The 14,028-nt window shown below is 36.1% G+C and overlaps 1 protein-coding gene across 3 annotated transcripts in view; it reads left to right on the top strand.

The window, feature by feature from the left end:
- The first annotated feature begins 354 nt into the window (after nt 1-354).
- The window catches only part of LOC131030391 (uncharacterized), a 208,251-nt gene continuing 194,577 nt past the window's right edge, over nt 355-14,028 (top strand). Inside the window, exons 1-3 of one of the 3 annotated variants that reach the window (XM_057961195.1) lie at nt 355-658; nt 740-868; nt 11,748-11,942. In XM_057961195.1, coding sequence (XP_057817178.1) covers nt 509-658; nt 740-868; nt 11,748-11,942 — 474 coding nt within the window. In that variant the 5' untranslated portion in view covers nt 355-508. The remainder of the gene's footprint in view (nt 659-739; nt 869-11,747; nt 11,943-14,028) is intronic. The other 2 variants (XM_057961193.1, XM_057961196.2) reach the window with 2 other exon arrangements.

Raw genomic sequence — 14,028 nt, 5'->3', positions numbered from 1 at the left:
GGTGATGCCATGTCAGCTGCACAACTATTGGGGTCTCTTTTGCACGCCTATTGGTCTCACTTTTTTTTGGGGCTGTTTTGGACACCTTGGCAAAAAACATGTTGATGTGGCATCATATTTGATGATGTGGCCCTGAAACCTTAGTTATAAGCAGAGGACTTGCCAAGTAAGCTGCTGTAAAAAAATCGAAGTGATTTGAAATTTCCAAGTAAGATTTTGAGAAGTGCGAAGTTAGAGTGCACAACTACTAGATCTTTTCCCTATGCACACAAAGCATTGCGGAGCAAATTTCCTAAAAACTAGACTAGGTATGGTTACTCCCAACATTTAACATGTCTGCTACATACTTTTGCCTCACGCAAGGAATGAATGGACGCGCTTTTCATTATGAGATTGATTGAGATAAGGGGGTAAAAATGGGAAAAAACCTTGGGCAAAGTAGGAGGAGTCTCCAACGACTGAAAACTACAACAAAAATATAATCTGCAAACTGAATAAAAATAAATTCATGTTGCTCCAGGACCAAGAGCAAGAGCTGCTCGAAATAGAAATGAAAAAGCTCGAGGATTTACAGGAAACTTTGACTAGCAAATTTAAACCATGGCAAAGAACGGTGGATTTCTGGGCGAGAGCACTGAACGTCTACACGGGCTACAAGGTGGAGATCAGTATTGGTATTAGTAGTAGTAACATCGCACATATTACTTCATTGAATGGGATTAATGGGCTTGGTTGGCAGGTTTGTCAGCTTCGGGTGAAATTCGTTCCAGAGAGGGAAACTCAAGAGAGGATATGGGAGGAACAGCATGAAATTGCAGCCACCAAGATTTATTCCCTTTGCTCAGACCTTGGCGGCTTTTTCCTCAAGGTGTGTAATACCTATTTTTGTTGCTTATTTTTGATGAAGAGGAGCAGCCAGGCGGATAAATGATAATGTGCATTAGCTCAGATGTCTGAATTTTTTCAAGACAATTAAAACTTTGTGACTTGTTAACCGGCTGTTTCCATTTTGGGGCGTATGATACTTTGCTTTTCCCAGGCTTAGCTTAGCATTTTGAATCCGGGGCAGGATCCCAGTTCTCTATTTTTTTCGAATGCTCTGTACATTAATAGACATAATATATCCACAGTTTATGGTAGTGATTGATAGTGTTTCTGAATGCATCTGTGTAGCAATTTTTATCATTAATGTTTTGGACGACACTTTGTAATTCAAAATGTTATTCCTCATTTTAATGATGGAACATGCAATGCGATTCAAAATATTGATGCTAAAGGTTATTACATAGTTACATTCAAAACACTCTCAGTTTGCATATTGGTTACATGGTATTATATAGCATAATTCATAAAAAGTTTAGTTTTTGTAACCAACCGCCCACAACTTAATCGGTAACGATATCTTAATAGAAACTGTAACATTTTAGACCCCTCTTAATATCTAATTTGTGTGTATTGTTGGTTGAAAAAAGTTTAATCCATAACTATAAAATTTGTTCTGAGACAATGATTTTGTGATCTATCCACTTAAGTTGATCCCTAGTGGAAGTGAATTGCATCTATATGTTATTAGTTTACACCCTTTCTTTCATAAGGTGCCAATGAACCTCAATGCGTTTGGATTGCTTATGCATAACAGAGTTCTTTACCATCTTTAAATCCCTATATATATTGTTGTTGATTGTCTAGAAGAGATATCCATGTTCCCCAAGATTCTATGAATTCAAATATTCGCAAACGTCTCCCTGTGCTGCCTTTTACTCTACTTCTGTGGAAGAAATGCCCATAGTCATATGCTTCTTACTTGCCCTCGTGCCCGTGTTGAAACCATACCTTGTTGTCAACTTTCAATCATTATGGGAGCTTTTGAGCCCATGTTGAAACCACAACCTGTCAACTTTCAATCCTTATGGGAGCTTGCCCAATCAACATCCCAGTTTGTAGTCAAAGAGAAGTTGTTTTTCTAATTGAACATTAATCCAAAGTTTCTAAGTATCTCAACACCCTTTTAGCAGCTTTCCAGTGTTCATATAGATTTTGCCGCATGCCAAGTGAAATGGTTCTGAGAATATCCTAGAACTGGTCAGTTACGTGTAAGATAAATGGGATTCCCTATTAATTCTGTATAGAGGGATTTATTTATTTTTTAGATGTGTCATATCTGGAAAGTTGTGGTTGAGGTCCCATGTGTGTTACAATTGTTTTGCAATTCGTTATCCCAAGTTTTTCAATCAACTCCTTCGCATACTATGTTTGAGAAAGAATAATATAATTTTTTGTTTTCCCTGCACATAGTCCAAGGCAAATGCAGTGATATGAGATGAAAGATTCATGCAAATCCTGCTCTCGCCTTGAAAGATCTATTGCCAGATCTCAATCTATTTGGTTTTAATTATGAATTTCCTGCAGTTCTTGTGCAGGTGCTAGTGTGACTAGAATTATTGCTCTATATTTGTAAATTTTTCCAATGTGTGTAGGTATTCAGTTGGTACAGTTCAAAACATTAATTTTGTCTGCAATATAATTTTTTCGTTCTCTTATTGCTATGAGAGTTTTACTGAATTAAGGCTGCACAAGTTACTGTTCTACATTTTATCAAATTGTGTTGTGTCTTGCATTCAGTCTCATTTCATTTAGACATTTTACCTATCCTTTGACTGGATGACATCTGTTGAGTTCACTCTAGCCTATTGATATTGTGTTTTCATCTTTTAGGTTGTCCTTCAGAATGGAAGAAGCATTGAGAATGCATATACAAATGTGTTGCTGTGGCCTGTTAAGAAGTTTAGCATTTTTTGTCTAGGTTACCGGGTTCGCCTCTGGGCCCCCTTGGTACGGGTCCGGGTTCGACCGGGTCCGTGGTACGGGTCCGGTTCGACCTGGGTTCGATCAGGGTTCGAAAAAGGGTCGAACCCGGGCGGCTGGGCGGCCCATAAAGTCAAAAAACAATGCAAATTTAGTTTTTTTTTTCAATTCCGCCTTGTAAAAAGTGAAAGTTATAACTTAAAATTGACTTCTAAAACATTTTATTGACTCATTTCACCTCATTTGTGTTGCAAACAAAAGTTTTATGAGAGCAGGTTGAAGAAAGGGTGAACAAAATTTGGCTTCCAAGATCAAAGAGGAGGAGTTGAAGACTGATTTTTTAAGCTTCAACAAGTGTTGCAGCATCATTTCCATACATTTTCAAGCTTCCATTGGCTGCAAGAGGTAGGTTTTTAAATTTTTTTCCAACTATTTTTGTTTCACAAATTGTCAAACATGAAACTTGATTTTTTTTTCATTATTTAGTTTTTGTTTTTGAATATGTTTATATTATTTTTTGCCTTAGGAACTAGAATGGCATCTACATCTTCCTCCATTGACAATGAACAAATAATTGCAAAACAAAGAAATGATCCAAATTCTCCCTTATGGAAATATGTGGACATTATAAAACAACTTCCGGGAGGTGGGGGATTCCGTTGAAAATGCCATGGATGTGATATTGAACGTAATAGTTCATATTATCGGGTGGTAGGCCATTTGTGTGGAATAAAAGGAAGAGGCATCAAAAAATGCCCTGGAAAAAATGGTAAACCTATACCAGATGAGACAGTGATGAAATATATTAGGGAGCATGAGGTGGCAGAAGAGAGGGAAGCCCGTAGATTGAACCAAACCGCATCAAAGAAAACAAAGGGAATGCAAGGCCCTTCTAATCCCACTATTGTAGTAGAAGACCACCCCTTCTTTGCCACAAATGAACCTCAAAGTGAACCACCCTTGACACGTAAAAGAACAAAGGGGCCTTTAGAAACCGCATTCCAAAATGAGAGTAGAGACAATGTTGACGAAGATATAGTAAGGTGCATTTATGCAAATGGGTTGTCATTCAATGTTGTTCGCTCCCCATATTGGAAGCAAATGATAAAAAGTGTTAATGAGGCTCCAAAAGGGTATAAGGGCCCTGGTTATGAGAAGGTACGTGGAACATTATTGGAGAAAGAGGTGAAGAGGGTTGAAGATGCATTGAAACCCATAAGGGATTCATGGGTTGAGACAGGTGTAACAATTGTTTCAGATGGGTGGAAAGATGCTAAAAACCGTCCCTTGATCAATGTCATAGCAGTTTCCCCTAAAGGGGCAATGTTTTTGAGAGCTGTGGATTGTGAGGGCCAAATAAAAGATGGCCAATTTATTGCAGAAATTCTCATCCCTGCCATTGAGTTTGTGGGATCTCGCAATGTTGTCCAAGTCATAACGGACAATGCAAAAAATTGTAGAGTTGCTGGTTTGTTGGTTGAGAAACGTTATGATCACATCTTTTGGACACCTTGTGCGGTACATTCACTCAATCTTATGCTACAAAGGATTGGGCAAAAAATAAAATGGATCAGAGATATGTATGCAGAGGTTGAGGACATCCAGATGTTCATCACAAACCACCACATGTCTCAAGGCATTTTTAGAACCTATTCGAATTTGGAGCTATTGAAGGTAAGTGAAATAGTAATTTAATTTTACATTTTCTGATTTTTTTAAATTTTCAATGTTCATAATATCATTGTATAAGCTATATTGTGTATTCTTCTTTAAAGTTTGGCTTTATTTTTTAATCATTTGGCATTAATTTGTGTTATAGGTTGCTGAGATCCGTTTTGCATCAAACACAATCGTCTTAAGACGACTATTGAAAGTTAGAGTGGCACCATACAATATGGTGATCAACACCAATTGGATTGTATGGAAGCAAAGTAGCACTAAGAGGGCAGAAAAAATTAGGGATAGAATATTGAGTGAGAAATGGTGGGATCTTGTTACATATCTCCTAAGTATCACTGAGCCCATCATGAGCATGATTCGTTATACAGACATGGATAGGCCTTGCATAGGTGAGATTTATGATGGCATTGACTCAATGCTTGAAAAAATAAAGGTCACTATAAATGAAAAAGAGAATGATCCTCACGAGAAATTCTTCAAAGAACTGGAAGTAATTATTGTAGAAAGGTGGAATAAGATGACCACTCCTTTGCACCTTCTTGCCTATGCCTTGACACCTAAGTACTATAGCAATCAGTTTCTTGATAAACCAGGAAGGATTCCACCTTGGAGAGATCTAGAAGTATCTGATGGGTACAAGGCAGCATTTCTTAGACTATATCTCGATGATGATTTGCGAGATGTTGTTACAAATGAGTTCATAGAATTCGCAAATGGGAATGGTCTAAGTGTTGATGCACTTTGTCATAGATCCAAGAAGGATGCTCATAGCTGGTGGTACTTCCATGGCACATGCTTCCAACACCTACAACCCCTCGCTATAAAAGTTTTATCACAAGTAAGTTTAATTAATTAAATTTTAAATTTACAAGTTTTAGTTTATTTATAGTTTACTTTGTCTTCATAGGTTGCTAGTTCATCTGCTTCAGAAAGAAATTGGAGCACATACTCTTTCATCCACTCTGTAAAGCGCAATAGGCTGCTATCAAAAAGAGCGGAGAATTTAGTATATGTGCATTCCAACCTACGTCTTCTTTCACACAAACAACATGACTACACACAAGGGGAAACAAAGATGTGGGATATAGAGCCAGAGCATACTGATTTGGATGCTCCTGCTTCTCAGCTTCTTGCATTGACACTTGATGACTCGGAAATTGAGCCAACTTATAGTGCAAGTGCAAGTGGCATTGGCTCATCTAATGTCAATGTTAATGAGGAGGAGGAGGAGGAGGAGGATGAATTAGATGATCCATTTGATGATTAAACTTTAAGTTTATATTGTTGAAAGTTGAAACAATGATACTTGAATATTTTGTCATTTTGATATTAAACTTGATGTATATGATGCTATTATGGTATGATCATGATGCTATGATTACAAGTTTATGTTTGTTTTGTTGTTTATATGATGCTATGTGACATGCAAATTTTAATTCATGCCTATAGGCTTCACAAATATCAAAATATATAAATATATATAAAATTTACATGTTTTTGTACTAACGAACCCAAACGAACCCAAACCCCTTTTCAAAATTTTGCCGTACCGGCGTATCGGGTTCTTCGAACCCGAACCCGTGCGCGAACCCGAACCGGTATCTTAGTTTTTTGTCCATCTCTGAAATGTTGTTCCTAGAATTCCAATGGTATGAGATCACTTATTTGGAAGCTAGTGTCTGTGTGTATGAAATGAAGTGTAGAATGTTTGGGAAAACTGAGTGACATGTATAATTGGGAATAGAAGGCTGAAAATGATTATGTTATGTATTTTCCTAACAATGGCCAACCCATTTAAGAAAATTATTAATATTAAACTCAGGCAATGGTAGTTACAGGGAGGCCGACCTTAACTTAAGAATAAACCCAAGCGCCAGCCACTGAGTGGAGGGGCTGACTGATGTGCACAGGCATGCAATGTAATGGGCCGACCTAGGAAATTCAGTATAAGGCCGACTCAGATTTGTTGAGGGTAGTGCTTGTAATGTCCCCTTTTGGGAGGACACTAAATCTTGGCCACTATACTTGTAGAATTATTGCAGTTTATGCATTTTCAGTCTGCTATGGTAATTTGGACAGATTCAATTCGATGTTGTTTCCCTCTTTGAAAGCTGAGCGTTGCTCTCTTGGATGAGTGCTATTACTGAATGGTTCGATTTGTATTTGATTGCTGAAGTTTCTTTGCTCTCTTAGGAGAATTGATGTTAATTGTATCGATTTCCTCCATTGATTGATAAGTCCCCTTTAATGCTTAGAATGCATTATCCTTTATACTTTATTGGTAGAAGGGTCACCACCTTTCATAAAGAATTGAGTCACCACTTTTCATTGTTGCCCTTGAGAATAATATATTATTCCTCAAATTGATCTCCCCTTTTTTTTTATCTCCTCGAATGAAAACTTCTTCCCTTTATATCCTCCAACGTGAGGGAGAGTCGCACTTCTTCATAATGGTCACAACCTTTCACAATCACCACCCTTAAAAAGGGTCACAACCCTTCATCATTGCTACCCCTTTGGAAGAGTAACTTCCTTATCTTCTTCCCATTAATGCTTCCTTAATTCTTTTGCTCCCTTCTTTCTTCCTTCCTCCCTCTTCTCGTGAAATGAAGTTTTCTTCTCTCCCTTTTATATCTCATGTTTGAAGGAGTCACAAACTTTTCATTTAATGCCTTTTGACCATTCATTGAACTTAACTAAATTTTAATTATATTAAATTTTATTTTTGTTCTTTTATATTTTAATTTATTATTATTAATATTTATTCATAAATCCTATTTCAACAAGGGGACATTACATCACTTAATTTGGAAAGGGTACAATTCTTACAAAGGCAAGGGGTGTCTATGAAGAGATGTAACCCCCTTCGCTAGAAGATATAAAGAGGAGGACAAATCACTTGGAAAATCATCCAAGAAGGATCATCATTGAACAATAAAACAGTAGAAAGACAATAAAATATAAAAGTCAGATCTAATTGCAGAAAGATCAAGAGCAGTCGGGAGACTTTGTTAATCAAAGTGCTGGGTATGATATTGCATAATCTATATTATGATTCACTCATCATTAATGTAATACTGCTAATGTTATCATTCCTACTTTTATTGTTAGTATATACATTGTACACATATGAGGGATGAAAGTAGCTAGTGATCCATTCAGGTAGAGACACCCCAAGTGGTGCTACGAGGGTAAGTGGTGGGTGTCATTCCGTGCTCCTGGGCTTGATGAAATGGCTTGAGGCGCCTTGTATGATCAACCAAGGGGGCTCCATAATGTGGATGGGTTGTTGGGTAAATCTTTAAAGGAATCCACATGCATATGATGTAATTAGCAAGGGAAGTGAGTTTCTCCTATAATGTTATGAAATTATATTTTAACAATCTTTCATCAATGACTAACTTGTTTGCAGGATCTAAATCAAGGGTTTAAGTGGCAATTGTGCATTCCTAGATTGTGATTCTAGAGTAAAATTAGGAAAGATCCTAGTTGGGGGCATTACAATTGGTTGATATAGGCTAATCCCAAAAAGGGGACATTACACAATGATAAGTACAAGTGTATGTTTTTGACACTTTGAGATATTGTCCTTTGAAATCCATTCATAAGAAATATTGTAATTTTTAGGAGTGTTTCATATTTGAACTTTGATTTGTCTGTAGTTTGTAAGGTATCTAGCATTAATGTGGTATTTGACAATCTCGTTTTAGTCTTTGAAATACTTCAATGCATTTTCCATTTCTGGATATTCTCTTTATCAGTTTCTTTTGATTTTGTGTTATTGAAATAGTATCACTTTGAGAGCTCTGGTTTCATACATGAATGGACAGGAAAGTAGGATATGACATCATGACATAATTAATATTTTCTGAAATTTTTGATCTTTCATCATCTTTGTATTGAGTTGTGATTTCCTATTGTAGTATTTAAAATTGTTGGTATAACTAAGATGTCTATTATCTACTTTAATGATTTCATTATTGTAGAAGATTTTGTTGAATATCCTAGACAACTGAGAGGGGGGGTGAATCGGTTGTTAAATGAAAATATTTCACTTTTCCCACATAAACAAATCCAGTAAACCAACATTTGATTACTTAACCATAAACAGGTATAAACATGAAAGAACACACACATGGAACACCGGAGATGATGTGGAAAACCCAAGAAGGGAAAAACCACAGAGAATGTTAGTTCTTAATATAAAAACACATGTTAGGGTGATATTGGTCATGGTGATTTTTACAAGACGGCTCACTGCCAGAATGCTCATTGCAGGTGGGCTCACTGCCCGACTACAACCGCTAGAAAAAGAAAGAGGGCTCACTGCTCAGAAGAAGAAAGAGAGAAAGAATCCACCATTGAGGCACAACTGCCACACAGCTGAAATGTCAGAAGAAACCTTAGGCTCACTGCCATGGGTACCAAATAGCATCAACACACAACCATACTGATCAAAACATAACCTCGCACAAATCAACAAGAGATAGATCTTTTCAATCCACTTTCTTCTAATTCTTTCTATATATTTTTCATTACAATCATACTTCATTTATCACCCACCACTTACCCAGAATCAATAGAGATCCACGCAAAGACTTATGAATTTATCACATCTACCGCATTGAAAACCAGCAACTTGCAACTCAAACACTCCACCCAAAATTAGAATACTTCAAACATAAACTCCTCAATGAACTCCATCTATTCTTCTGAGTAAAGAATAGTCTCACAGTCTCAACTAGTCGCTATCTTTCAAGCGAGAAGCTAAGATTTAGCTAGGAGGTAAGCATTCCCTGAAGCAATCAATCGAATTTTTGGCAGCACTTCATTGCGAATATTCATGGATAGTCTCAAATGAAGGCCAAGGCACATATTTATAACTTCCTCTCCACATCGAACTTCCTTTCCCTCCAATATGGGATTAAACAACAACATTCAAATTTCCTTTAACTTGTATCTCATTTCACTTCATTTCATTCCCTCACCAAATCGTCCAAGGAATAATAATATTTTATTTGGCAACAAATACATTATTCTCTCAAGTGGACGCCAACTTAATCAAATGCTAAAATATGCTAAGTATAAACTTTTTAAATGAGAATTTCCTCCAAAAGGTGTCCAACCATAAGTTATATAATTGATATTTAAAGAATCAAATCGACCTCCTTAAACCATAACACCAATCATGCCTAGGCCATGGGAAATTTTAAAGTATTAAAAAATACTTTTATATCCATATATTGAATATTGCCAAAAAGAGCTGTAGGCTAAAGACCCGAAAACTGCACTGCTTGAAATATCCTCCGAATAGTATCACTGCAATCTGCCAAAAATAGCATTGCCAACAATAGTACTTACTATAAATAGCGTATTGCTAAAAATAGTAAATGTCTCCAAAGTGATTTTAACCCCATTCCGAGTAGCTGTCGTACTTACTACAAATAGTAAGTCCAGAAAAGGTCTTCAGATTCATTTGCATGTTACACCATCGTGAAACTCTTTGAAAACCAAGAAAAACCTAGAGAAATAAATTGCCCTCACCTCCATTTACTAAAAATATTAAGTTCGCCAAATTCTACCGCTTGCTATGCATGTACCATCATTACGAAGCTTTTTGAAAACCCAGACTGAATCTAGAACCAAAACTGACAAACTCCCACATGCAAGCCACCAAAAATGCTGAAACATCCTCCTAGAGGTAGGAAACCCCAATTTCTACTTCCGACTAGCCCACGGGTCCTCAGAATAGGATAACGGTCAATTGAGCTGATTACTGCTGAGAAGGGGACATTACACTTCTGGGGCACAACTTCCGGACCACCAAAACATTATAATAGCATCTCAAGGCAATAGCCAAGAACATATCAACTCATCATGAATATATCTGGAACAAATCAGAAATGCGGAGCAAAACCAAACATTGAAACACCGAATCAGTACATTGACATCAATGACAACCAATGATAACCATATTGATACATCAAGCATCTTCACATTTGCAACAGATTTTGGAATATGGTGTTTGCAATAACTTTTATTTATTTGGCTACATCAATTTCCAAAGGGAAACCTAGCATATTACATCAATTTGGGGTAGATAATTAAAGTTGTCCATAATTCAACTTAATATTGTCATTACTCCAGTCTAATTGGTAATCCCTTCTCATTTTTAATCCTAGAAGAGGGCATTGGCTTGTCTAGGGCTCTATAACACCAACTCCCCAATTCAACCCAGACGTCAGGAACATCAGTCCTTTCATCCACTCTGCCTCTCTCTAACAACACCCGTCTCCCTTGGGGAATAGAATTAGAATTGATTAAGTACTTAGACTGTGAATATATTTGTCTTTCAATTATTATGAATGTATATAAAATTAAATATGACTGTCATACATATTGCAGCCTACATTAATATTACTATTAAATTCTGCATAAGAACATTATCAGGCTTCATATAGTAAGCATACATATTAAGCACATCCCCATGCATAGCACCAAGAACAAGGATGTTACTGCCTGTAACTTAATAACGGTTCTGATCTGATATGATCCATGGTCATGTCACTGGATGCTTTTGATTCCTATCCTTTATATCTCTCAATGTGAGGGAGAGGTCACACCTCTTCATCATGTATGCCCTTTGGCAAGAGACACGCCCTTTCACCATTAGCACCCTTTGAAAGAGTGCAACTCTTAATTATTTCTGTCCTTCTAATGGGACACAACCTTTCACAATCAGATCTGCACTTCTGGTTCACGCCCTTCAAATGAGGTTCTCTTCTCCCTTTTATATCTCATGTTTGAGGGAGTCACATCTTTTCATTTCATGTCTTTTGACCATTCATTAACTTAATTAAATTTTATTTAAATTTAATTATGTTTTAATTAAATTTTTAATATTTTAATTTTAGTATATTGATTTATTGTTAAATTCTATTTCAAAGTGGGGGATTACATGCAATGTAAGCTTATTGCTAGAAGGATATTGGTTGGTCCAGTTGTTTTTCGTCCGATACATCCTACCCGTGCACTGTCAGATTCTTTTTATAAAAATATTCTCTTGCTGCAAAGGACCTTTACACTAGATCACTTATTGTGGCAATCATGAATAAAAATTTCACATGCTTCATTACTTTATTTTAGATAAGTGCTATCTTTAGAAGTATGTATGTATGCATTTTATCTGAGTTATTGTAGTTTTGATTAATGAGTGTCTTGAATAAAACATTTTTGTTTACCAACAACCTGTTTTAAATCAGGCTGCTCAAATACTTGGCAAACCAGATCTGGCCCCAGATGCATGGGTTAAAAAATTGGTTACACTGTGTGATGGTGCACCCCCTACTCCTTTTGAGGCTATGCAACATGTATTGGAGGAGGAACTCGGAAAGAAACCTAATGAAGTTTTTGAAATGTTTGAGAGAATTCCTCTAGGTTCAGCATCAGTTGCCCAGGTTAAGCATTGTTTTCTCTGAATGAATTTTTAAAAGAAATTCCTCAAGATACTTCTATTTACTCATCAGAAATTTTGTTATTTGATTTTTTATATTCTAATGGTCAATAGCTTTTTGTATTTTTGTAATTAAAAACATCACATGCTTATGAGCTGTTTATCTGTACCTGTTAATTCAATTAATTGAAGAATAAACCTCAGAAATAGTGGCATTTCATCTTCATAAGCCTAGAAAATTAATATTTTTGTTAATTCTTTTGTGGAACATAAGCAAATATTAATGAACCATACTATCATAAGAAGCATGAAAAGTTGAAAATTGAGATTAGGTGGTCAATTTGTTTCATTGAATAATGAGGGTTCTATTGGGGCCCTCACCCATAAAAAGTATATGCTATGAAATATAGTTACAGAGTGGCACCATGGCTGTGACATTGATAACACATAATCCATCGAAGCTTGATGGCTATTGTTGTTGAAAATCAAGAGACATACAAAAAAAACTAAGAAAGCAAAAAAGGGGAAACAAAGACTATAACAATGTTCCCCATCCGAAATTGAAGGACCAAGCTACATGGGCAAAAGGTAAAACACAGCCTTCTGCTGGTCAACACCTTGGCCCCAAGCCACCTCAACATCTTCTGCATTCCTCGATTAATAATTTTATTTGCCTAACCATCCTTGAGTGCTTGGTTTGTTCACTAAGCACACTAGTGTGATGTCCCCATCTTTAACCTAATAATACAATAGCAATAAGAACTCCTTTGTGGTCAAGGGGTGGTAGACCTTGATCACCTCAAGATAGTTAGTAGCAAATTGTACATAGCACGTAAGAGTTCAAGTAGATAGTTGCATATTCTTTCCATAAAGAATCAATAAGCATCAAGTATATCAAGGAAAATCGTGAAGTCTTATCAATAAGACGATTTTCCTATTTAAGGGGCACATTAGATAATGCGATATGAAAATCTCTATCTAGCATTGCCGAGCTCACATGTTATCAAGGATAACAATCTTGTGGACAACCACCTTATCAACATGCAAATCATGATTCTACTATCCAATCAATATGAGGAATAGTAAGCCCATAATCAATTATGTTCATAAGGTGACATCCTATGTCAATCATCAAGACAAGAAGAAAGAAGTATGGTGCTTAATGAAGATATTCATAAACCATCATGATCAAATGATATCATCATCAAAGAAGATCAATCAGCATACAAATCAGATAATAATCATCATTGGCATCGACGTGATAAACATGAATGAGCAGCCAGCAAGAATTAAGTAGATATCCAATAAAGGAAGATATTATAAGTATCCAATTGCTTTGGATCAAATATCGCTGCATAGTAGGGATGGACCAAGAGTGATTAAGTAACAACCAAAGAATATCGATTAAGACAAGAGATAACAAACAACAGTTAATCATGGAAGGCAGTGATTATACAAATGAAAGCGATTTGCATAATAAACTAATTGGTATCATGAAGGGATGCGATTTGTATAACTGCTCGATCTGTTTATGCTAGGAAGACGTACGAATTGGAAGAGATATGTCTCTTAGACCTTCGAGAGATGCAACCCCTTCCGTATTGAAGATATAAAATGGATATCAAATCCATTTTCTCATTATCATCGAATCATTTTATCTCTTTATATATCCTATTTGGATTGCTTAGTTGAGCAATTGGTCTTGTGTCAAATTGGTTGTATAAATATTATCAAGAAGAGCACCATTGTTGCATGCATATCAAGACAAATCGGGAACACCACTATATTACTATAAGCAGGACCATACGTACTTGCATATCCATAACGATATATTAGTAGTGGCAGATCATCCTATCGCCGTAAGCGATAGTTGAAAGATAATTGCACATATATAAGGACCAAGATCAGATACCACAATAGCAATATTGAAGATATTTTTAAGTATATATCGATAAATCAGGAATAGCATCTCAACCATCACTATAAGTATTAGAATAATATTAGATTATTTACCTTATAATGGTCATTTATGTCATTTAGGAATGTTTAGTCTTTTAGATAGTTTCTAAATTTCCTTGTTAGTTGTTTTA

This window comes from Cryptomeria japonica, chromosome 7 (genome assembly GCF_030272615.1).
Source record: "Cryptomeria japonica chromosome 7, Sugi_1.0, whole genome shotgun sequence".
NCBI classification, from domain to species: Eukaryota; Viridiplantae; Streptophyta; class Pinopsida; order Cupressales; family Cupressaceae; genus Cryptomeria; species Cryptomeria japonica.
The sequence above is the reverse complement of the archived record's forward strand: the minus strand, read 5'-3'. Positions and strand labels throughout refer to the sequence as shown.